General features: G+C 49.4%; 1 protein-coding gene across 5 annotated transcripts in view; it reads left to right on the forward strand.

The window, feature by feature from the left end:
* ABCC1 (ATP binding cassette subfamily C member 1) overlaps window positions 1-24,235 on the forward strand; it is a 152,059-nt gene that overhangs the window by 59,875 nt on the left and 67,949 nt on the right. For 4 of the 5 annotated variants that reach the window (XM_024984647.2, XM_024984648.2, XM_024984649.2 and 1 more), the window contains 5 exon segments: window positions 8,711-8,772; window positions 10,486-10,617; window positions 21,106-21,336; window positions 22,364-22,541; window positions 23,779-23,940. In XM_024984647.2, the coding sequence (XP_024840415.1) occupies window positions 8,711-8,772; window positions 10,486-10,617; window positions 21,106-21,336; window positions 22,364-22,541; window positions 23,779-23,940 (765 nt within the window). 5 annotated transcript variants of the gene reach the window in all.

Here is a 24,235-nt window from a genome sequence, read left to right on the forward strand (position 1 = left end):
GGATGGGAAGGTTCTCCTGCTGGTGGAAACAGCATGTCCACAGGCCCAGCGGTGTGATGGAATCTGTGGGTGTTTGGGAACTGCATGGCCTTCTGCTTGGCTAAGTTAGGGGAGCCAGGGAGCTGAGCATGAAAGATCAAGGGTAGAATTGAGTGTCACCATATGGACTTGGAATTATAATCTGAGGGAAAGTTTCTCAGCTGGAGGTGGGTGACACACTCAGGTTGGAAGATCCCTCTTCTTTTGGATGATCCCTCTGGCTGAAAGGAGGGTGCAGGAGGCTGGTGGCACCATTACCGGAGCCCAGGCAGGTTGAGAGGAATGCTGTCCCGAAGAGTGACCCTGTTCAAAAGCCGAGGAAAGAAAACGGACAAGTTCATGGGAAAAGCACACGTGGTGTGTGTGCTATGGTAGAAGAAACTGTGGTCCTGAGCCTGGAGGAGATTTGCATAGCTGAGAAGCAGCAGAACAAACAAAGAACACCAGTGTCACACACTGTATCACCAGATTTCTTACTGTCAGACGTTCGGGTGGTTCTAATCAATAATAGCAGCCTTGTGTTAATAAAATTAATTTATTTAATCCTCACAGCAACCCAGCATTGAGGTAGAACTATGAGTCTCCCCCCATTTTACAGATGGGAACGCTGAGTTCAGGGTGGTGTAGTGTCACCTAAGTTCATAGGGCTGGATCGGGGGGTGAGCCCTTCATACCTGAGCAGGCATCAGCATCACCTGGAGGGCTTGTTACAACTCAGATCATTGCTGGGTCCCCCCTGCCCCGCAGAGCTTCTGAGTCAGTCGGTCTGGGTGGAGCCCAAGCCTTTCTGTTTCTAACAACCCCCCAGGCCCGCAGATGCTGGTGATGAGGCGGGGTTTGAGAACCTCTGGTCTGAGCCACACTGCTGCTCACGCATCTCTTACGGCTGGGCATTTAGGCATGCCGAGTTGGAGTCCTCTGCAGAAAACTGAACTAAAAAGCAGAATCAAAACCAGAAAGGCGGGGGCACCCAGAGAATTTCTGATGGAAAGAGCTGAGGGCTAAGGGCCCCACACAGGGTCTTCCGAGCGGCCTGTGCGAGGTCATGGGGGACAAGTTCCCAGAACCAGCGCCTGGGGCTGTTGTGCCAAATTAGTTTAAACCTCCCGTGCCAGGTAAAGATGCCAAAGAACAGCTCCCTCTGTATGAACAGCTTATTCCTCTTCATCCACCTTCACCTGAGTTAATCTCGTTTTCACTGAACGGGGGATCGGTCATTAATAAGCCTCCTTCCTCCTGGGACAGCAGTTCCTCTATTTTAGTCTCAGAGGCCCATAAGCCCCAAGCCAACATCCTTGCCTTCTCCACTTTGTGCATTAGAGCAGAAAGCTCTGCTTGGTTTCAGCTGAATGAAGTGCTGCTCGGATCCTTGGCCAGCAGCCCTCCTTTTTTTTTCTTCTTCTTTAACGATCAGTTCTTGATTACTTCAGACCTCTGATTATGTTATCACATAAGGCCTCTCGTGTCAGATAGGGACTTCCAGAAACCGGCTCCCAAATTACGTAATTTCTTGTCTGGTGATGGGACCCGTTGTCCGCCCAGTGTGATCTGAAAGTCTATGTCTGGATCCACGGGGAGGGAGCAGGGCTGGGGAGAGGAACTTGGGGACACTCCCAGATGCTGCAGCTTAGAAACTGAAATGCTCCTGTTGCTGACCCAGCCTCACCTGCATCTGGGCTGGGGGGAAGGCGGGGTTGACTCTCCCAGGGTAGAATTTGTACTAGTCAGAGTGAGCAGTAATCTCTGCCCCTGGGCCGTCGTCACTCCCGGTGGTCTCAGGTAGGACTCCATCTGGGCACAGTTGGGTATAAAGGGGTTGAATTCATCTCCACTTATGCAGCCTTCTCCCCTCCCCCACCCCCAGTTTTATTGAGGAATATTTGACATACATCTGTGATTTAGCTTAAGGTGTGCAACATTGATGGTTTCATATACATATATTGTGAAATGATTACTATAGTAGGTTTAATTACCATCTGTTGTCTAATACAGACAGAAGAAAAGGAAAAGAAAAAAGCAGGTTTTCTTGGGACTGATCTACACCAACCAGGATCCTTGCGTGGCTTACAGGATCTTAGTCCCCCAACCAGAGATTGAACCCAGGCCCTCAGTGAAATCACAGAGTCCTAACCATTGGACCTCCAGGGGATTCCCCCCAAAAGCAGCTTTCCTGGTGGCTCAGATGGTAAAGAATCTGCTTGCAATGCAGGAGACCCAGGTTCAATCCCTGGGTTGGGAAGATCCCCTGGAGGAGGAAATGGCAACCCACTCCAGTATTCTTGCCTGGAGAATCCCCATGGACAGAGGAGCTTGGCGGGCTACAGTCTATGGGGTTGCAAAGAATCGAACACGACTGAGTGACTAACACTAAATTTATAAATGTTGAGACCAAGACTGAATACTTCCACCTCTCCTTCCTCATCCTCTCCTCCCAATTTTATCATATGTTAAATTATATCACTAACTAGTGTTTCCAGCATTATAGCAATTGTAAATATTTTTCAACGGCAGAACCAACTGGAGTCCTATGTCTACATGTCCTTTTTTAAACCGGAAGTATAATTGACCCACAACACTGTCAGTTCTAGATACACGTCATAGTGATTCACTTACTATATGTTTACAAAACTATCGTTATAAGTCTGCTGCTGCTGCTGCTAAGTCACTTCAGTCGTGTCTGACTCTGTGCGACCCCGTAGACGGCAGCCCACCAGGCTCCCCCGTCTCTGGGATTCTCCAGGCAAGAACACTGGAGTGGGTTGCCATTTCCTTCTCCAATGAATGAAAGTAAAAAGTGCAAGTGAAGTCGCTCAGTCATGTCTGACTCTTAGCGACCCCATGGACTGCAGCCTACCAGGCTCCTCCATCCATGGGATTTTCCAGGCAAAAGTACTGGTGTGGGGTGCCATTACCTTCTCGGCATTATAAGTCTAGGTTGGTTCATTCTTTTTTTTTTTTTTTCTTAAACATTTATTTTAATACCCTCCTCACCCCCCAAATTGGGACAGGCCAGAACAGTCTGGGCTGGGTTTAATTTTAAATTAATACACATTTTTTTTTGTCATTGTTTAAATCAACATTGTGGCAATAAGGGATTATCCTTGGAAAAAGTGAAACCCATGTTAACAAAAGACATCAGGGAAGAACTCCACTTAGTGATTCACTGGCTACTTACAAGTCTCCTTGCTGTTCTCTGAAACTCTGCATTCAGCTGGGTATATCTTCCCCTTTCTCCTTTGCCTTTCACTTCTCTTCTTTTCTCGGCTATTTGTAAGGGCTCCTCAGACAACCACTTTGCCTTCTTGTGTTTCTTTTTCTTGGGGATGCTTTTGGTCACCACCTCCTGTACAGTATTACCAACCTACGTTTCATGCGCTCTGTGTACCAGATCTAGTCCCTTGAATCTATTTGTCAGCTCCACTGGATACTCATAAGGAATTTGATTTAGGTGATATCTGAATGGCCTAGTAGATTTCTGTACTTTCTTCAATTTGAGCCTGAATATTGCAATAAGATCTGTATAGTCAAAACTGTGGTTTTTCCAGTAGTCATGTATGGATGTGGTAGTTGGACCATAAAGAGGCCTGAGTGCTAAAGAATTAATGCCTTTTAAATGTGGTGCTGGAGAAGACTATTGAGAGTCCCTTGAACAGCAGGGAGATCAAACCAGTCAATCCTAAAGGAAATCAGTCCTGAATATTCATGGGAAGGACTGATGCTGAAGCTGAAGCTCCAGTACTTGGGCCACCTGCTGTGAAGAACCGACTCACTGGAAAAGACCCTGATACTGGGAAAGATTGAGGGCAAGAGGAGAAGGGGGTGACAAAGGATGAGATGGTTGGATGGCATCATCGATTCAATAAACATGAATCTGAGCAAACTCAGAGAGAGAGTGAAGGACCAGGAAACCTGGTGTGCTGCAGTTCATGGGGATGCAAAGAGTCAGACTCGACTTAGCGACTGAATGGTAACAACAGCTTACAAGTCGGACTTATCCATGCAGTGGAAAGAGGCTTTGCCCAGACTCACTCAAGCCCAGTTAGTTCCAACCAGGCCCTAGAACTAAAAAGAGCAAGAAGAGAGGGCATCGCTTCTTTAGGATGAGGGCAGAAAAAGTAGCTCGCCAAATAAGATCCTACAGCTTTCCTCCTAAGGACTTGGGGGAAAGGAGGCAGGAGCTTAGAGGGAAGGCTTAGAGATGCAACATTCCATCCTAGGCTGTTTCATTCCTGATCCACATCCAGGCTTGCCTGATCGCAAAGGAATGGCAGGATTTGTGAGGCCCCTGGGCATAGAAGTCTGACACCCTGACAGTTTGCACTGGGGTCTCTATGCAGGTTGGAGAAAGGCACCTGGGGACCCCCCTGGCAGTTCAATACTTACGACTCTGTGCTCCCACTGCAGAGAGCATGGGTTCCAGCTCTGGTTGAGAAACTAAGATGCTACATGCCGTGTGGTGCAGCCAAAAAGAAAAAAAAAATTTTTTTTAATTAGAAAAAGGTGTCTGGCCCCCCTGGGTAGGTGAATTTGAGAAAGGCCCTGCATCCTTCCCGCTAATGCAGTCCCCCCTCCCTCACCGCCCCCTGCCCCCCAGGTCCAGGCACCGGCTGAACTTCAGCCCCCACCTGCCCCCTTGGCTGGGCATCTTTGTGCAGGGCTGACCCTGTGTTGATGCCAAGACCAAAAGAAGCTGCATTTGAGCTCCAGTTCCTCTCTTTAAGAATCACCATCTTTAATGTCATGAGGTCTGATGTAAGCAGGGGTTAGCCAACTTTTTCTGTAAAGAGGTAGATGGTAGATAGTTGTAGACTACACAGTCTCTGTTGCAAGTACTTAGTTCAGCTGTAGCTCAGAAGCAGATATGAACAGTACGGAAATGAATGGGCATCACCATGTCCAAATAAAACTATTTTGTAAGCGGCTGGACTGTGGGCCTGAGTTTGCCAGTCTTGACATGAAACATCTGCTTGGTATGTCAGGGTCTGCAGGAAACGGTGGACTTGTTACTGGGGTTACCATTAGAATTAATGTTAATACTGCTAATGTCATCGCTTGAGCTTTTACTCTGCGCCAGGAACTGTCCTGAGTACTTCACAGGCTTTATCTCCTTTACTCTCACCATCACCAAGTAACATGGCCCAGGCCCCTCAGCCAGTAAGTGGCAGGGCTGGGATTCAAACCGCCTTCCAATCACCTTGCTCTGTGTTGCTTCACCTCTGGGTGCCTCCTACCCTGGAACCCGCCCTCCCCCTCCCCACCAGGCTCCTTGTTTTGTTGTTGTTCTCCTCATAGCTTTGACCATTTATCTTTATATATTTATTTGCATCCCTGGTAGCTCAGACGGTAAAGCATCTGCCTACAATGAGGGAGACCTGGGTTCGATCCCTGGGTCAGGAAGATCTCCTGGAGAAGGAAACGGCAACCCACTCCAGTATTCATGCCTGGAAAATCCCATGGACCTAGGAGTCTGGTGGGCTACAATCCATGGGGTCGCAAAGAGTCAGACATGACTGAGCGACTTCTCTGTGTGTGTGTGTGTGTGTGTGTGTGTGTGTGTGTGTGTGTGTTGCTTACTGTCCTGGAGGTGATATAGGGCGAGGACCTCACTGTCTGGTCTTGGATGTAATGATGTTTAGCCATCTCCTGGCATATAAGCAGGCCCGCCCTCAGTATTTGTCTAAGAAATAACTGAGTCATTGTCCCAAGCATCTCCTCCTCTCTCTGCCAGCTTTCTTCAGGGGCAGGAACTAGGCAATAGCTGAAGTGCATTTGTGACTCCTTGATAACCTGCCCACTTCCGGGGGAGAAAAAAACAGCCTACAAAGCAAATACCACCACCTCCTCCGGGAATAATGCTGCGGGCTTGGGTTGGAAAAATTGCAGCTTCCATGCTGTCCCAAGGACCTCATTCTTCCTGGGAGTCTCCTGGGGGAGGCTGAGCAGTGTGACTCACCTGACTCCCATTTCCCAGGTGTGAAAACTGAGACTCTGGGGTGAAAGGACTTGCCCAGGGCCATGTAGGTAGAAAGTGCAGGGTTGGGGGATTCAAACTCAGGGCCATCTAGCTTTTGGTTGGTTCGGAATGTAGGTCTGTGGGCCAGCTGCATCTGATGAAAGGTACCCTGATGCCAGGCTCCCACCCCCAGAGAGGGTGATATAGTTGGTCAGGGCACCTGTGTTTATGACGCTCCCCAGGTGATTCTGGGACAGATAGTACTAGTGAAGCCCGGTGGTTCTCAGCTCAGGCTTCATATTTGACTCATTGGGGAAGATTTTCATGATAGAAACTTTCAGCTGTGTGCAACAGTGGACAGCATGGTATAATGAGTGCCATGGACTATTTAATTTATTTATTTAAAATTTTTACCTGCCATGGACTATTTACCCTGCATCACATGTAAACATTTCATTAGGTATCTGCAACAGATAAGGAATTTAAAATTTTTTAAACATTTTATTTTGAAATAATTTGACCCACAAAAAGTTACAAAAATGGTGTTGTTCTTGTATACCCTTCTCCAGCTTTCCACAATAATATCTGAGAGATAAGGATTTTAAGTAATACAACAATGGTACCATTATATGGCCTAACAACTTACTAATTCCTTAATATCACCAAGTATTCCAGAAATGCACTGTGGTGCAGAGTGGTGCAGCCTCTTACGTGGTATTGTTCCTTCTCCACCTGATAGCTGAACCATTTTACGCAAAGACATGTCCCCTCATCTCTTTAGTTACCCTGTGTTGTCATAGACAAATGCTTGTTTCTTTCCTTCTGTTTTCAAAACAGTGACTTGGTTCTCTAGTATGTTTTCATCACTGACACCAAGAGGTTTTCCTTCTCTTCCAGTATCAAGGTGGGCTTGTATATTTAAAATGTGATGCGTCTCAATCCTTTTGCCTTACTGTCTGTATTGCAGCTCAAATGGTCCCTTTCTGGGCTCGTGAGAGCCACTTCTGGTTGCATCTGAGGTTTTTTACCTACCCTTGTCTTGTTGGGTGTGACAAGATATTCTGGGCTTATCTTGTACATTTCCTGCCCAGCTACTTGGCCAAGGAGACTGGGAGCTGAAAACAAAAACAAGAATTCAAGTATCTGGACCCACCCCAAACCAGCTAAACCAGGAGTCTCTGGGGAGCGGGGCAGATATAGTGCATTGTCTGAGTGCCCCCAGCCAGGGTGGACAACCGCTTGGGTAGAATGTGTTTCCTCTTCAGTCTCTCTAGTTTCTTTTTTTTTTTTTTTTTAGGATTTTAAAAATATCTTTATTGAATTTGTTACAATATCATTTCTGTTTTATGTTTTGATATTTTGGGCCACTAAGCATGTGGCATTTTTGTTCCCCGAGAGGGATGGAACCCACACCCCCACATTGAAAGGCAAAGTCTTAACCACTGGACCTCCAGGGAAGTCCCTCTCCAGCATCTTATCTCTGAACAATTCTGGGGCGGAGAGCAACGTCCTTGGCTAGTGATCTCGTCGTTAGTCTGGTGACCCCACCTTTGCCAATGCTCGTGTCCCCAGATTTAGACTTGAATGTATCAGCCCTCATGTGCAATCCCAAAGGCTCTGTCTGAGGGCCTTGCCTGTGTGGCCCTGAACTGGAGCATCTTTGTGGCTCTGGGAAAGAGGTTCTTTGAAAGCTTGCTTAGAATCTGTTGATGACTTCCTGTTGCCCTTGGGATGGAGACCAAAATCCCTTATGTGGCTTCCAGTGTAGACTGACCACAGCTTCCAGTGTAGACTGCTCAGGCCCCCTCTTGTTTGCTGGAGCCCACTATGCTCCCCTCTGCCTCGGGGCCTCTGTACACATCAGTTGCTCTGCTGGGACCACCTCACATCTCCCCCTTCACTTAGTCATCCTCTCCTCACTTTGCAGACCCCAGCTTGAATGCCTTCCCTGACCTCCATCAACTGGATCAGCCCAATGAGGTCCCAGTGATCTCACTGGTCATACTGACCTGCCTCTGGGATGTAATCCTTGTCACAGTTGTGGTTTTGAATTTGTTCACGTGATTGATTAATGTTTCTCTCTCCAGACCCTGACTATTTGGGACTCATGTTCTGTCTCCACCGCTTCCAGCTCTGGCACCCTGGGCAAGGCTTTTCATCTCTGCCCCTCGGTGTCCTTAACTACAGAATGGAGACGATGCCTTTATCTAGTTCCTAGTGTGATTATGGTGCTTCCCTGGTGGCTCAGACGGTAAAGCGTCTGCCTGCAATGCGGGAGACCCAGGTTCGTTTCCTGGGTCGGGAAAGATTAAAAGAGATCATTTTCATAAAACATGTAAAACAGAACTGTTACTAGCTAGCAGAGGGTGTTAGCAGTTGGCCTGGATTAGGGTTATGTCTGTTAGTTCAGATTTGTGTATAGTAGGTGCTCAGAAGATACTTGTAGAATGAGTGAGTGAATGAATGAAAGAAAGAGGAATAGAGGTCATACCAGGTTCTGTGAGGATACGAGATAATGCTAGTACTTTGTCTGTGCCTGCCACTTTGTAGATGCTCAATAAATACTGGTGGAATAAATAAATGGACTAATAAATGAATGAACCATTGGCCCACTGGGAGGACCAGGGAGCTGGCTGCTCCCTGCCTGGAGCTGGCATAGACGAGAAGTTTAACCTATCATTTCCTCTGGGTTCCCCACCCTGTGCTCTCTTTCCATAGAATCCTTGCCCGGAATCCAGTGCCTCCTTCCTTTCCAGGATCACCTTCTGGTGGATCACAGGGTAAGTCCTGGCCCCAAAACCTTGGGCGGGTGCTGGGCCACCAGTGTGCAGCTCTCCCTCCCTTGCGCTTTCCGACAGGGATGTGTTCTGAATGTGTGTGCCCTGGGCATGGGTCTCAGAGACACCGACCCTGAGCCCACAGTCATGTGATACATGTATAAATAGCTCGGCCTGGGCAAGAAACTGCACACTCCTGGCTCAACTTCAGATTTGGTTGTTTTTGTTTTGCACTGGGTGTAATTATTATCATTATTCCCCTTCCCCCCCGAGATAAATAATGTTCGCGCTGCCCCCGCCACCCCCTGAAATAAATAACATAGGAAAAGGGGGTGAGAGAAGTGTGTTTGGACCAGTAGCAGCAGAGGCGCCGCCACCCGCAGCTCAGCACACTGCCTGCTCGGCCTCCTTTCGTCTGCATGTTGTTTTCTTCACATTGTCATCATCTTACTGGGGGTTATTTAAATCCCTCCTTCTCCCCCAAGCATTTTTACCTTGTCTTTATGAACTTTTTACACTCTTAATTTAGTGTTTTTCTTAACTGTTTTTCAATTGCTCTTAAAGAAGAGCTCTGGGACAGTTGATGGCGTTTGGACATGGCCTCACGCCAGCCAAGCTCATGTTTCTGATTTTGGTCACTGTCCTCTGGTGATATCAGAACGTGTCCTTTCTCTTAGGGGGATACACACTGATATTTAGGGGTGAAGGTGTGGAGGGTCTGCAGCCTCCTCTGAAATGGTTCAGAAAAAAGATAGAGGCATACTTCATTACGCTTCCCAGCTACCGTGGTTTTTCCAAATTGAAGCTTGGTAGCCACCTTGTGTCAAATGAGCCTGTTGGCACCCTTTCCCCATCAGCTTTCGCTCACTTTGTGTCTCTGTGTCACATTTTGGTAATTCTCACAATCTTTCAAACGTTTTCATTATTATTATATTTATTATGGTCATCTGTGATCCTTGCTATTCTTACTGGATTTGCTGAAGGCTCAGATGATGCTTAACTTGGCATTATTTAGCAATACAGAATTTTTAAGCTCTGTATGTTACTTTTTAGACATAATACTAGCGTAAATATAACTGTAGTGTGGGAAACCAAAAAAATTCTTGTGACTCGATTTACTGTGATATTCACTTTATCATGGTGGCCTGAAACCGCACCTGTTAGTATCTCCGACATCTGCCTTGTATGTGTTCGCACACATGTGTATCTAGAGACAGAGACAGATAGCAGCACATGTGAAATGTTAACAGTTGTGAGCTTGGTGAAGGGTCAACAGGAATTCTTTGTACAGTTCCTATGGTTTTTCTGTGAATTTGAAATCTTTCAAAATAACAAGTTAAAATACTGAGTTTCCCCTTTTATAATGAAAGTGTTCAAAGCAGAAAAACTAGGCTAATAAACCTTAAACTCATCACCAAATATAATGATGGGTAATGCTCTGCGATATTAGCCTTAAAATTTTTTTTGGAAAGTAAATTAGAAACATCCTGCTACTTTCCTCCTAAATACTCTGTATGTTTGTCTAAAAATGAGGCCGTTTTTCCTGGGGGATCTAACGGAATTAGCAGTAATGATGCCATGTGCCCACATGTCCATTCATACTGAGATTTCCCTGATCACGGCTGCCTGCGGTTGTGTGGGCCGCGGTAGCAGGGAGGGCCATCGTGTCATCTCCTGCTGACTCTCATCGCCTCCCCTCTTGTGTTTTGGCCACAGGATGATGGTCCAAGGCTACCGCCAGCCCCTGGAGAGCACCGACCTCTGGTCCCTGAATAAGGAGGACACGTCAGAACAAGTTGTGCCCGTCTTGGTAAAGAACTGGAAGAAGGAATGTGCCAAGTCCAGAAAGTAAGTGCCAGGCATCCGGCCACGGGCAAGCCGGACGCTCACTAGGTTGGCCTGGTAGCCCCGTCCCTCCACTGTGGCCCGGGATGGTCTCAGTGCCACCCCTCAAGTGTCAGCCCTGGGCGGGCTGCTTCCCTTCCCAGAACCACGGTTTGCTCACCTGCGAATGGAGTGGAGTCCAACATGTAGCTCAGGCAATTTGGATAGAAAAGAAAAGAGAAAGACGTCAAGTGAGTGGATTCTGTTTGCCGCGACCCTCAGCGACCCCGTCCTCCCGGAGTTGTTTCGTTTCCTCCCCTTCTCTCTGAGCAGCTGGCATCCTGAGCGTTCTTACTGTTTTAAATGGTTCGGTTTAACACGCCAAATCAACTGCTTCTTGAGGTGTTCAGCTTAAGAAGCCCCAGTTGAGAGTGATTTGGGCTGTACTGGATTTTTTTTTTTAACAGAGTTTTATTTTTTGGAGCGCTTTTAGGTTCGCAGCAGGTCTGAGCGGAAGCTGCAGAGTTGCACACACTCCTCCCCCGCCCGCTGTCAGGGTACCCCCACCAGAGGGGCACGTCGGTGACGGTCTATAAGACCACACTGAGTACGTGGTTTACATCACTGTTCACTCTCTGTCTTGGATTTCACACCCTCCCCCCTTGCAAGCTGTATGCCAACCCCAAGCTCTGTCATCTGGTTATTTTGGGAGTCAGGCGAGGGCCTCTCCAGCACGTATTGTGTCTTATTTCTTCAAACATAAGACGTTATCACCTGTGCTGTGCATCATTATGATGTCATCACCTGTGTGATGCGCCAAGGAAAAAGGAAAACAGCTGCCAGTTAAACCAGGATGTGACATTGACTTAAGATGCATCCCGCGTCCAGAGAAGCCAGACGAGAACTCGCAAGGGACTCTGATGGCAGGGGATGGTGTCAGAATGACCACCTCCTGTGGTCATTATGGCATGGTGCCCGCCTTGGAGCGCTGGCTGCCGAGGCCCAGCCTGGTTGCGTGCATGTGTGCTAAGTCGCTTCATTTGTGTCCGATTCTTTGCAGCCCTGTGGATTGTAGCCTGCTCGGCTCCTTTGTCCGTAAGATTCTCTAGGCAAGAATACTGGGGTAGGTTGCCGTGCCCTCCTCCAAGGGATCTTCCCTACCCAGGGATCAAACCCCTTGTCTCTGGCGTCTCCTGCATTGTTTACCACTTGTGCCCCCTGGGAAGCCCCAAGCCTGGTGCACAGCCCCACAGAGCAGCTGGCCTCCCAGGAGAGGAACCCCGGCTTTCCCAATTCCTTACCTTTTGCAGGAACGCCCAAGCTCCAGGTCTTCAATCTGCATCAGGCCGTGGGTGGGGAATGTGGGACACTGATGCTGCTGGCCACTAGGACATCAGCAGAGGACCTTGTGACTGTCTGCAGTGGCCATGAACAGAGGAGACGTTGTTTCCTGGGAGGTGGGTTGAGCTGAGCCTCTGTGGCCTTCGTGGTGAGGAGGTGCTCTGTGCACATGTGGCTCTGGCTGGGCACCGTGTCTGTGACCCAGATGGAGGTTCTTGGGCATAGTTGGGGTTTCCGGTTCCCTTTGGCCTGGCCTGCAGCCTCCTCCCTGATGAGAAGGTGTCTCCTTAGGCTTTTTCCCACCCGGGGTGGCAGGGGGTTCCCCCCCGGCTGTCCTCTGGGGCTCCGCCCGTGAGCCGGTTGCTGCAGCTGTGGGAGAGGTCAGCAAGGAGACTTGCTAGGAGGAGGACCGGCCTTGCAACGTGAAGCTCCATCACCGGCCTGGCCCTTGGTTGTTTCGTTCAGCAGATAGAGTTGCTGACTGCTGATGTGCTGAGCGTGGTTTTGGCCCTGGAGGTTAAGAGAGTGGAACGGGAGAGACAGGATCCTTGTCTGGTGGAACTTAGATTCCATGTGGGATCCAGGGCTTAAGGAGTCAAACACACCTTATGAGAAGCTGGAGAGAGCGTGAAATGAGATGATGAGATTAACAAGGAGGGGCCATGAGGGCCAGAGTGATCGGGAGCCAATACGGGTTGGGTGGTCAGGGGTGGCCCCTCTGAGTGGAGATTTGGTGTCGAAGGAGGGAGGGAGCTTTGCAAACGTGGGAAAGGGCTTTCCATTCGCAGGAATGGCTAGTGCCAAGGTCCTGAGGTAGAGGTGAGGTGGCGTGCTGACGGAGCAGCACAGGGCTTGTGTGGCTGAAGTGCAGTGAGAGGTGGGGAGAATGGGAGGAGAAAAAGCAAGAGAAGTATTTGCAGGGTTCATAGGCTATGGAACTGGGCTAGGGTTTGATCCCAGATGTGGTGAGAGGACAGGTGGGCTTTTTGTAGGGCAGTGGCACATCCTCCGGGTCTTCCTTGTGGCATGTGAGATCTTAAATTGTGGCACGCAAACTCTTAGTTGCCGCACGTTGTGGGATCTAGTTGACTGATCAGGGATCGAGGCTGGGGCCCTTGCATGGGAAGTGTGGGGTCTTAGCCACTGGACCACCAGGGAAGCCCCCAGGCGTTCTGTTTTGTAACAACCAGTTGGGGTGCTCTGGGGATGGTGGATCGTGGGACGAGAATCGAGGGAGATGGGTCCCTGGCTCTACTCCTGGAGGTGTGAACCATGCCAGCACCTGTGACCCCTGGGGTGTGGGTGTAGGTGGGGAGAGTCTGCTGGGCTCCCTGGGGCTCCTGGGGAGCAGGGGACCAAGGCCTGGGCTGGAGGGCCGCCTTGGCATCTTGGGCTCAGGCCTCCGCCTCCTCTCCTCACCCCTGAGCGCCTCCCCTCAGGGCAGGTCCTAGCTGCTTCCCCCACTCCCCTGACTTTTGGGTTTTAAAATCCAGTTGTTCATTGGGTTTCATCAGATGATTTTGAGTATAACAAAAAAAGAGTGGAAATTTCTCAACTTAACGGCCTCCCATAGATTAAGGCCACTCTGGACTATGGTTCCTGTTGGAACGACTATAAAATGATTTGGCAGCTCTGAAAAAGACTTGGGCAGTTTTTAAAAAAAAAAAAAACTTAGGGACTTCCCTGGTGGTCCAGTGGTTAAGACTTCACCTTCCAATGCAGGGGTGGGGTCCAGGTTTGATCCCTGGTCCAGGAGCTGGGAATCCCACATCCCTTGTGGCCAAAACACCAAAACATGAAACAGAAGCAATATTGTAACAAATTCAATAAAGAGTTTAAAAATGGTCCACATCAAAAAGTATCTTTTTAATTTATTAATTTATTTTAATTGGAAGCTAATTACTTTACAGTATTGTGGTTTCTGCCTTACATCGACATGTATCAGCCACGGGAGTTAAACAGTTACGATACCAGCCAGCCATTCTACTCCTAGGTATATACCTGAGAGAACCGAAGATGTATGTTCATGAACTCGGGCAGAGATGTTCATAGCAGCTTTGTGTGTGGTGGTCAGAGCTGGGAGGAACCCAGACAGCTGTTAACAAGTGAGTAAGTGATAGTCTGTCAGTCGTGTCCGACTCTTTGCAGCCTCACGGCCTGCACCCCGCCAGCTTCCTCTGTCCATGGAATTCTCCAGGCAAGAATACTGGAATGGGTTGCCATTTTCTTCTCCAGTTAACAAGTGAATAGGTGTGCAAATCTTGGTGTAGCCATGCAAGGGAGCACTTCTGAGCAATACAACAGAATAAACTATTGATACACTCAGCAACATGAAAATCTCTAATTAAGCTGCGTGAACAAAGCCAGGCAGCGGTACCTACTAGGTGATTCCTTTTATGTACAAGTCAAGAAACATGAAAGCAAGTCAGTAGTGACAGAAATCAGATCAGTGGTGGCCTGAAGGAGGAGGAGGTGGTCAGATGGGAGGGAGAAGTTCCAGAGAGAGGAGAGCCCTGTGGAGGTGATGGGCGTGCTCATTGTCTTGATTTCCCTGGTGGTCTGACAGGTGTGTAAATATGTCCATAAGGTTGTGCACTTGAGGTGTCTGCATCGGAACCACCAGGGAAGCCCTGATCTTATATCAGTTATACTCATAAGAAAGCAGTAGTGTTTAAAGAAGGGGTGACCATGTTAACTTAATTGTCTGTATTTCATAAAGGAATGCAAACAGCAAATAACAAACAAAAAACAAAAGGCTCCAAAATACAGGTGTTAAGCTGTGGTTCCCAACCTTTCAGATCCATTGCCCCCTTTAATAAGAAAGACATTATTATTAAAGATATTAAATATAGATATTAGTATAACACCTCCTTAAATGTAAGGTAATCCATTAAAATAACCCAACCATGTGTCTTAGTTTAAAAGTCAACAAAATGTTCTTGCTAAGCTTTAAAGCTACAAGGTCAGTGATTTGTAATGAATCGCCACGTGTGTCTGTGTAAATGCTCAGGCAGGCACTAGAACAGAGATCGAGGAATTGCTGTGTGCTCATAAGTGGAACCTTTTCTGCGGCAGCTGCAAGTTCTGACCAACTGGGTCTGGTGGTTCTGGAGACCAGAACCATCATCACCCTCACGCACAGGGTTTTGCAAAGTGGCGATTCATACTTGGCAAAGTTCTGAACAAAACTTAAATTTGCATGCTGACTGCAGTTCTAAAAAATCGAGGTGTATTTCATCTTGCAAAAAAAAAATACTTGCTGTGTATGGATTTATCTCAGTCTTTCCCAGCATCAGGGTCTTTTCCAATGAGCCGGCTCTTTGCATCAGGTAGCCAAAGTATTGGAGCTTCAGCATCAGTCTTTCCAATGAATATTCAGAGTTCATTTTCTTTAGGATCAACTGACATGCTGCAGTCCATGGGGTCACAAAGTGTCAGACACAACTTAACGACTGAGCAACAATAACAGCAGTGAATTTATGCTGAAGATGGAGTTAGAGTCGAGATTTGGGTGATTTGGGATACTTCCCTGTTGGTCCAATAGTTAAGACCCTGTGCTTCCTAAGATCCCACAAGCCGCACAGCATGGCAAAAACAAACAAATCCATAGATTTGGGTGATTTTAGGCAGACTCTGCAATGAACATGAACTTGGGCAAACTTTGGGAGATGGTGAGGGACAGAGAGGTCTGGCCTGCTGCTGTCCATGAGGTCGCAAAGCGTCAGACATGGCTGGACGGCTGAACAACAGCAGGGCAGGCTCTTCACCTCCATGGGTGCCTGGTGGGATTGTCTTCCTCTGGTGTGGTCCAGTACGTCAGTGGTTCCCAGCCTTTTTGGCACCAGGGACCAGTTTCGTGGAAGACACTTTTCCCATGAAGCAGGAGGTAGGGGATGGTTTCATGATGATTCAGGAGCATTACATTTATTGGGTGCATGCTCGGTTGGTAAGTCATGTTTGACTGTTTGTGACCCCACAGACTGTAGCTTGCCAGGCTCCTCTGTCCATGGGATTTTCCAGGCAAGACTACTGGAGTGGGTAGCCATTTCCTTCTCCAAGGGATCTTCCTGACCCAAGGATCAAAGCTGCCTCTCCTGTGTCTCTTGCATTGGCAAGTGGGGTCTTTACCACTGAGCCATCTGGGAAGCCCTAACTTTATTTCTGTGATTGTTACGTCGTGATAATGTGGTAATAATACAAGCGGGGGAGAGCAACTGTAAATAGGGGTGAACCTCCACTTGCTCATCGGCCCCTCACCTCCTGCTGTGCAGCCCATTCCTAACAGGCCGCCGACCAGTACCAGGGCTGGGGACTCCTGCTGCATGTCAGAGGGAGCCTGGTCTCTGGCCCAGGCACTGTCACATCAGAGGCTGAGAAACCCCCTTGACGGCCTGTTCTTGAGAAACAAAAAGTACTCTCCAACAGCAACAACAACAGAAAGGGGGAGAATGATCTTGAGTTGTTTGTATTTGTATGGGACACAGTTAAAATCCTACCAGCTGTACTTGAGTTGGGGTGGGGAGGTGGTTGCCACGCCCATCTGTGGTTTCCAAAACCATCATCCCTACAGCTCTGAGGAGGATGAAAATGTGCGTTAAGGGTGTTAAGTTCTTTCTCTGCCCCTCTGTATTACAGTGGATATTACAGATCAAAGACCATGCTCAGAGTACATCCATAAAATTGACTGAGCTATGACCTTTTTCAGTTTGAGATTTTTGCCTTTGGCTACAACGTTAGAGATCTTATTTATTTTTTTATAGCAAATGACAAGCACAGCCTTGTGCTTGTGGGAGCACATGGGAGCTCCTCGTGGGCCTCTGGTTGGTTCACTCCCTGCCCAGTCTGCTCTGGTTCCTTGAAGTTCTTGGAATGGCTGCCTCACCTCTTTTCAAAATCCCTCAGTTCCAGGCCATGCTGATCCGGTTCCTCCTGCCTAGAGTGCCCTTTCTCTCCCCGAGTGGACTCGCTCCCTCATCCTGCAGGTCTCAGCTTTGATGTCACCTCCTCCAGGAAGCCTCCATGATATACTCCCCTCCACACACAGAGTGATCAGTTTCTCTCACAGGGCTGCTTGATGGCGGGGCTTTCCCCATGGCTCAGCCCCAAGCAGGGCCTTTGTGGAGGAGAGATCGATGGGCAAGTTCCAGCTTCCAGCTTCCCCACCCTTCCTGTTCCCCTGTCCTGGGCAGTTTTCTCCTGACTCAGACCTTCCCTCTCCAACTTTCCTTCCATTCCCGGCCAGACCATCCAGATGCCCAGCTTTCTTCCTCCCTCCGAGAGCGCCTGCTTCCCTTGAAAGCCTCTTGTTCACTGGATTTTTTTTCTCTCCTGACTCGCTGTAGCTGGTCCCGCCCACTATTCTTCCACCCAGGCCTGAGCCTTCCTCCTCTCTGCCCATCCGAGACCTTCCCCCAGGCCCTTTGGCCGCCCGTGTACTGGCCCGCCAAAAACAGCCCTGTGTCAGCGGCAGGGCCCAGCTTAGGACGTGGTGCAGAGAATGAATGGGGGGCGTGGGGGATGAAGCCACTTCCTGTCCCCCTGCCCTGCCTGTTGTCCTCCTTTCCAAGAGGGCATGTGTGTGCAGAATGAAATCACACTAAAAATCCCCGCCAGAATCCCAGCTTCAGGGCAAGTCAGTGAAGTGAGCAAGGAAAAAGCTTTCACTGACAATACAAGAGTAGTGATAATCCTCTGTGGTTGGTATAGAATGTCCCCCCACCAAAAAAAAAAAAAATCCACATCCTGATCTCCAGAACCTGTGTGTACGTTACAAGGCAAAGCTCAGCTCAGGGTGTGCCCAGTCATGTTGAACTCTTTGTGACCCCATGGACTGTAGCCCACAGGACTCCTCTGTCCATGGGATTTCTCAGGCAAGAATACTGGAGCAGGTTGTCATTCCCTTCTCCAGGGGATCTTCCTGAGCCAGGGATCAAACCTGCGTCTCTGGTGTCTCCTGCATTGGCAGGCAGGTTCCTTACCGCTGTGCCACCTGGGGAACTGGCAGAGTCCCTTTGCAAATGTGATTAAGTTCAGGATTCTGAGAAAGGCGACTATGCTGGTTTTTTTGGGTGGGCCTGATGTAATCATCATGAAGGTCTTTATAAGGAGGAGACAGGAAGTCAGAGAGGGAAAGTGTTGAGCTGCTGGCTGGACGAGGAGGCAGGAACTCCGTGCCCAGGTGTGTAGGCATCTTCTAGATGCTGGGAAAGGTGAGAACAGCTTCTCCCCTGGAGCCTGCGGGCCAGCTTAGACTTCTGACCTCTACAGCTATGAGATGTGAGGTTCGTGTTGTTTCAATCCACTCGTTTGTATTCACGGGTCGCAGCAGCCACAGGCAATCCTACAGCTTCACCCAGAATTTACGTTAGAGTCTGGACGCAGCGGGAGGCCAGGAGTGGAGCCGAGGTTGGGGAATGAAGCGCTTTAGGAGGATCCCATTGGCTGCCATGCAGGGCCTTGGTTGTCAGGGAACAAGAGTGGAAGGAAATGGGGGAGCAGGGAGGGGGCCCCGGTCACGGTCACTTGTGTGGGTCAGAGGCCGTGGTGATGGATAGCATGGATGGATGACAGCACACACATCCCAGGAGTGGGACATATACGACACACACCTGATTGCACCTGGGAGCTTGGAGGAAAGGGGATCAGGGAGGAGTCCCATGTTTCTGGTTCTTTCCTGAGGTGGGAGCATCGAAAGGAAGGATCCGGATTTCACAGAGCCCAGACTAGTGCCTGGATCTCTTACCACTTCCCAGCTGGTGCCAGTGGTAAAGAACTTGCCTTCTAATGCAGAAGATGTAAGAGACACAGGTTCAATCCCTGGGTCAGGAAGATCCACTGGAGGAGGGGTTGGCAACCCACTCCAGTGTTCTTGCCTGGAGAATCCCCATGGACAGTGGATCCTGGCGGGCTGCGGTCCAGAGGGTCACAAAGAGTCAGACACGACTGAGTTTCTTAGCATGCATGCACGTACAGACCAGTGCCCATGGTTTGGAGTAGGGATAGGGGAGGGAACCAAGGCAGATCAGGAGGCTGTGGTCTCCAGGAGGGCGTTTCAGCTGATCTAGGTTGTTAGGTGTGGCTTGGATGGAAGAGGCAACAGTCCCCTGTGATTAAGTGCTGTTCAGTGAGCTCCTGCTATGGACCAATTCTATAAATTGTGAACCTTACGACTGTGTGCAGAGGAAGCTTATGTGCATATTTCAAGGCTGGAGCTCACATTTGGCCATTTGAGGGTGTCGCTTTGACTGCATTTTGTGGGAGAGGGAAACAATCTATTGCTACATAACAGGTCATCCCAAAATGTAGCAGGCTTAAGGAAGAATGAACATTTACTGTCTCATACCGTGTCTCTGGGTCAGGGATCCGGGATGGATCTGGCTCGGTGGTTCTGGTTCAGGGTCTGTCATGGCTGCAGTCATCTGAAGGCTTGGCTGGGGGCACAGATCTTCTTCCACGTTGCACATGGTGGGCGTCACTGTGCTGGCTGTTGGCAGAGTCTCACCATGGGGTCTTCTCCAGAAGGCTGGTTGAGTGTCCTCATGACCTCGTGGTTGGCTTTGCCCAGAGTGAGTGATTCACGAGAGGGCAGGACAGAAGCCACGATGTTTTCTGCAACCTAATCTTGCAGGTGACAACTCTTTCTCCATTTTTTGACAAAGTTGTGAAGTCATTTCTCCAATATCCTATTCCGAGTGGGAGGGGACTTCACAGGGGCGTGTATGAGAGTTCCGATTTCTCAACATCCCTGAAACCTTGTTATCTGACTTTTTGATGAAAGCAATCCTAGTGGGTGTGAAGCAGTGTTTCATCCTGGTGTCGGTTTGCCTTTCCCTGATGACGTAAGGAAGTTAAGCAATATTTCATGTGCTTATGCCATTCACATGTCTTCTTTGCACCTTTTAAAATTGGGTTGTCTTTTTTCTTACTGGGTTGTAAGAGTTCTTTATTTGCTCTATTTATCAATTCAAGTCCCTTATCAGATTTTTGATTGGCGAATATTTCCTCCCATTCCATGGGTTGTCTTTTCACTTTCTTGGTAGCACCTTTTGAAGCACAGAAGTTTTTGGTTTTGATAAAGTTCAGTTTATTTTTTCTCTTGTTGCTTGTCCTTTTGGTGTCGTATTTAAGTATCCATTGCTAAATCCAAGGTCATAAAGATTTTGCCCCTTGTTGCCTTCTAAGAGTTTTACAGTTTTAGTTCTATGTTAAGTCCTTCATCCACTTTGAATTAATTTTTGTATACGGTGTGAAGTAAGGGTCCAGCTTCATTCTTTTGCCTGTAGCTATCTAGTTTTTCAATACCATTTGTTGAAAAAACGATTCCTTTCCCATTGAATGGTCTTCACAACTTTGTCAAAAATCAGTCGAGTTTATTTCTGGATTTTGAATTGGGTTGCATTGATCTCTGTATATGCCCCTCCTCATGCCTGTCTTGGGGGTTTCCCTGGAGGCTCAGACAGTAAAGAATCCACTTGCAATGCAGGAGACGTGGGTGCAATCCCTGGCTTGGGAAGATCCCCTGGAAAAGGGAATGGCAACCCACTCCAGTATTCTTGCCTGGGAAATCTCATGGCTAGAGGAGCCTGGTGGGCTACAGTCCTTGGGGTCACAACAGAATCGGACATAACTTAGAGACTAAACAGCAGCAACATGCCCGTCTTGATTATGGTTGTCCGGTAGTAAGTTTCGAAATTGGAAAATGTAAATCCTCCAACTCTGCTTTTCTTATTTAAGATTCTTTTGGCTCTTTTCAATCCCTGGAGCTTCCATATGAATTTTAGGGTTAGCTTGTGCATTTGTACAGAGCGCTCGGATTCTGATAGAGATTGCGTTGATTCTGTAGGTCACTTTGAGACTGGCGCTTTTCTGAGCCCTTTACCTACAGTAAGTCATTTAGTTTTCACAAAAGCTCTGGGAGGCAAGTCCTACTTTTCCCCCCATTGTACAGATGAAGAAACTAAGAGCTAGAGAGGTTAAGACACTTGCCTGAAGTCACACAGCTGGCTGGGGTCCTGAGTCTGTGGTCGTAACCGCCATGCTCAGCTGCTTCTCCGCAGTGACTGGTTTTCTGGGGCCAGGCCTCCGTGGGGGTGGGCTTCTCCGGTCCTCTCCCGGCTGGTGGGCTGAGGCCCTGGCAGACCCCACAGCCACTCCTCACTCCTTGTGTTCCAGGCAGCCGGTGAAGATCGTGTACTCCTCCAAGGACCCCGCCAAGCCCAAAGGGAGCTCCAAGGTGGATGTGAACGAGGAGGCCGAGGCTCTGATTGTCAAGTGTCCCCAGAAGGAGCGGGACCCGTCCCTGTTCAAAGTGTTATACAAGACCTTCGGGCCCTACTTTCTCATGAGCTTCTTGTTCAAAGCTGTGCATGACCTGATGATGTTTGCCGGCCCAGAGATCTTAAAGTAAGCCCCCCACCCCACCCCAGCCGGGCAGTCCTTTGCATCCTTGACCTTCCACTTGCGACACCCCTCACCCTCCCCTGGGGTCACACGCTCAGGGTTCTCTGGGCTCAGAGCCAAGTTTCCCCATCCTCACTGGCTTTGCCTGATCTTTGTTTTAATAAGCCGTCTTAAAGCCTTGTTAAACCACGATGGTTGTAAGAAACAGAAACCTTCAGGCTCCCCTGAAGCCAGAAGGGAGAAGACGGAGGCTTATCTTGGGAAGTCAACAGCAGGGATGTAGGGTAAGGGAGTTAGAGAAGGCAAGATTCCGGAAAAGAATGAGATAGGTACTTTGCAAGAACAGCTCACCTTTAATGAGGTGAGAAGGGGCAGCAGTCACGTTAGTGAGCCGCTGCACTAACCCAAGAAAAGAGTAAGTATATATAGGCATATATGTGGAAAGCTACTGTCTTAAGGGGCCTGTTCTTCTCCAAGGTTGTTCAGATTAGTGAGGCTGGGACCAGCTGGGAGCTGGGCGTAATCAACCTTACTGTCCATTGTTTTCTTCGGGTGGGAGTTCTTTGTTTTGCATAGAATGGTGGGGAGGACCCTAGGAGAGTTTTCACTCCAGGCTATTTTGAGCTCTGTTAACTTTCCTTCAAGGGAGTGTCAATTGTGTGAAAGCTGCAGCTGAAACTGGAAAGGAGGTTTCCCTCTCTCCCTCTCTCCCTCCCTCCCTCCATCTCTGCTTCTGTCTCTCTAGGGCCACTCATTTGTTCTCTTTCCCTCCTTCCCTCCGCCCTGTGCTCCCTGCTGGGTCACTTTTGCCTGATGAGGCAGAGCGGTCAGTGTGAGGAGCCCGGGGCTTCACCCCTGCACGGGCAGCCCCGTGTGGGTTGGGCTTCCCATCCTTGAAACTGAAGCGCGAGTGCCCGACTCACCCAGCTGGCTCGGGAGAGTGTCACTTGCCAACACCAGAGGGCTTGACCTGTGAGGGCACATGTTGTCACGGTCTCTCACGCCGGGTTCTGTCCTCGCTGCCGCACAGGTTGCTCATCAACTTCGTGAACGACAAGAAGGCCCCGGAATGGCAGGGTTACTTCTACACGGCGCTGCTGTTCATCAGCGCCTGCCTGCAGACCCTGGTGCTGCACCAGTACTTCCACATCTGCTTCGTCAGCGGCATGCGCATCAAGACTGCCGTCATCGGGGCCGTGTACCGGAAGGTGGGGCGCGGCCCCCGCGGGACCCTCGGGGGGCCTGGCCAGGTCACCTCTCAGGCCCAGCTTGCAGAGCAGTGGCATGAAGGTGGTCTGAATAGCTGTGGTTTGGCAGGGGGTGACCATCAAGCTCGACAGCTTAGCAGAGCTGCTCCTAGAGGCTTGTCTGGGGGTGGGGGTGGTGCCCAGGAGCCCCCCTGCCCGGGTCCACTGTGGGTAATTGCATTTCTTGACTTGGGACGATCCAGATCCTTGCCCTGCTGTTAATGTACTACGTGTGAGCGTGTTCTGACTCTCCATTTGAACTGAGAAGATGATACCTTCCCTGGATGAGAGACCCTCAGCACAGACAGCCTTAAGGGAACTGAATTACCTCCTCGGTCCCTTCATTTCTTAGCCTCTGGGCCCCACAGGTTAGGAAGAGACTCTTCGGCAACTGGTAGAGAAAGATGGATTTGATCATTGGCTCTTAGCCGTGTCTGCATGTTAGACTCAACCAGAGAGCTTCAGAAACTTCCAAGGACCAGGCTGCACCCAAATCAAGTCAGAATCTCTATTGGGGGGTCGGGGGCCAGGCATCAGTATTTCTAAAACTCCCTAGGTGACAGCATGAAACCATCGAGAGCCAGGGCGAGTTTAGCCCTCCGGGATATGTTGGCAATGTCTGGTTGTCATAACTGGGGGTGGGGGCGGTGGTGGAGTGGGGCGTGTATCTAGGGGGTGGAGACTGGGGATGCTGCTGAACGTCCTGCAGTGCACAGGACAGCCCCCCAGAGAATCATCTGACCTCAGGTGTCAGTAGTGTCACAAAGGAGAAACCCTGGCTGAGACCTTGGTCCTTCAGGGTGAAGTGGAGACCAGCATTGTCAGCATCTCCTGGGGGCTTTTAGCAATGGATAGTCCCCCTCCAGTCTTACGGAATCAGAAATTGCCTCATAACAGACTCCCTGGGGTGGTTGTGTGTACACGTACACACTCAAGTGCATGAAGCCCGGGTTTAGGCAACCTCTGAGGTCCCTTCTGTACCGAAGAGCTCAGGATGGGGGAGGCAGTAGGTGCTGTCGATAAGAGACGGGCCTTTGTGACGAGACACACGGGCTGGGAAGGCAGATAAGCCTCCAGGGGAGGAGAAGGCAGCGACCTCTCGGCTGGTGTGCTGTCTCCTTCCTCCACGTGGGCCTGGACGGGGGCCCTGGCTGTCTCCCACCACACCCACCCTCTTTCCCTCTCCTTTGTCCCGCAGGCCCTGGTGATCACCAATGCAGCCAGAAAGTCCTCCACGGTCGGGGAGATCGTCAACCTCATGTCCGTGGACGCCCAGAGGTTCATGGACCTGGCCACATACATTAACATGATCTGGTCAGCCCCTCTGCAAGTCATCCTTGCCCTCTACCTCCTGTGGCTGGTGTGTGTTTGACGTCATTCCCGTGGCACATGGGGAGGGACCTCCATGTGTGGGCAGTGGGGGGGTGAGGGAGTGGGTGCTAGGGATAAGAACCTCTGTAGCTCACTGTCATTTCTTTAAAAAAAAAAAAAAAAAAAACACAAACTTTTGTTTTGTATTGGGGTATAGCCGATGAGCAATGTTGTGATAGTTTCAGGTAGACAGCGAAGGGACTGAGCCACACATATACATGTACCCATTCTCCCCCCAAACCTCCCTCCCATCCAGGCTGCCACGTAACATGCTTGCTGGCGTT

The sequence above is a fragment of the Bos taurus genome, chromosome 25 (assembly GCF_002263795.3).
Source record: "Bos taurus isolate L1 Dominette 01449 registration number 42190680 breed Hereford chromosome 25, ARS-UCD2.0, whole genome shotgun sequence".
Lineage (NCBI taxonomy): Eukaryota > Metazoa > Chordata > Mammalia > Artiodactyla > Bovidae > Bos > Bos taurus.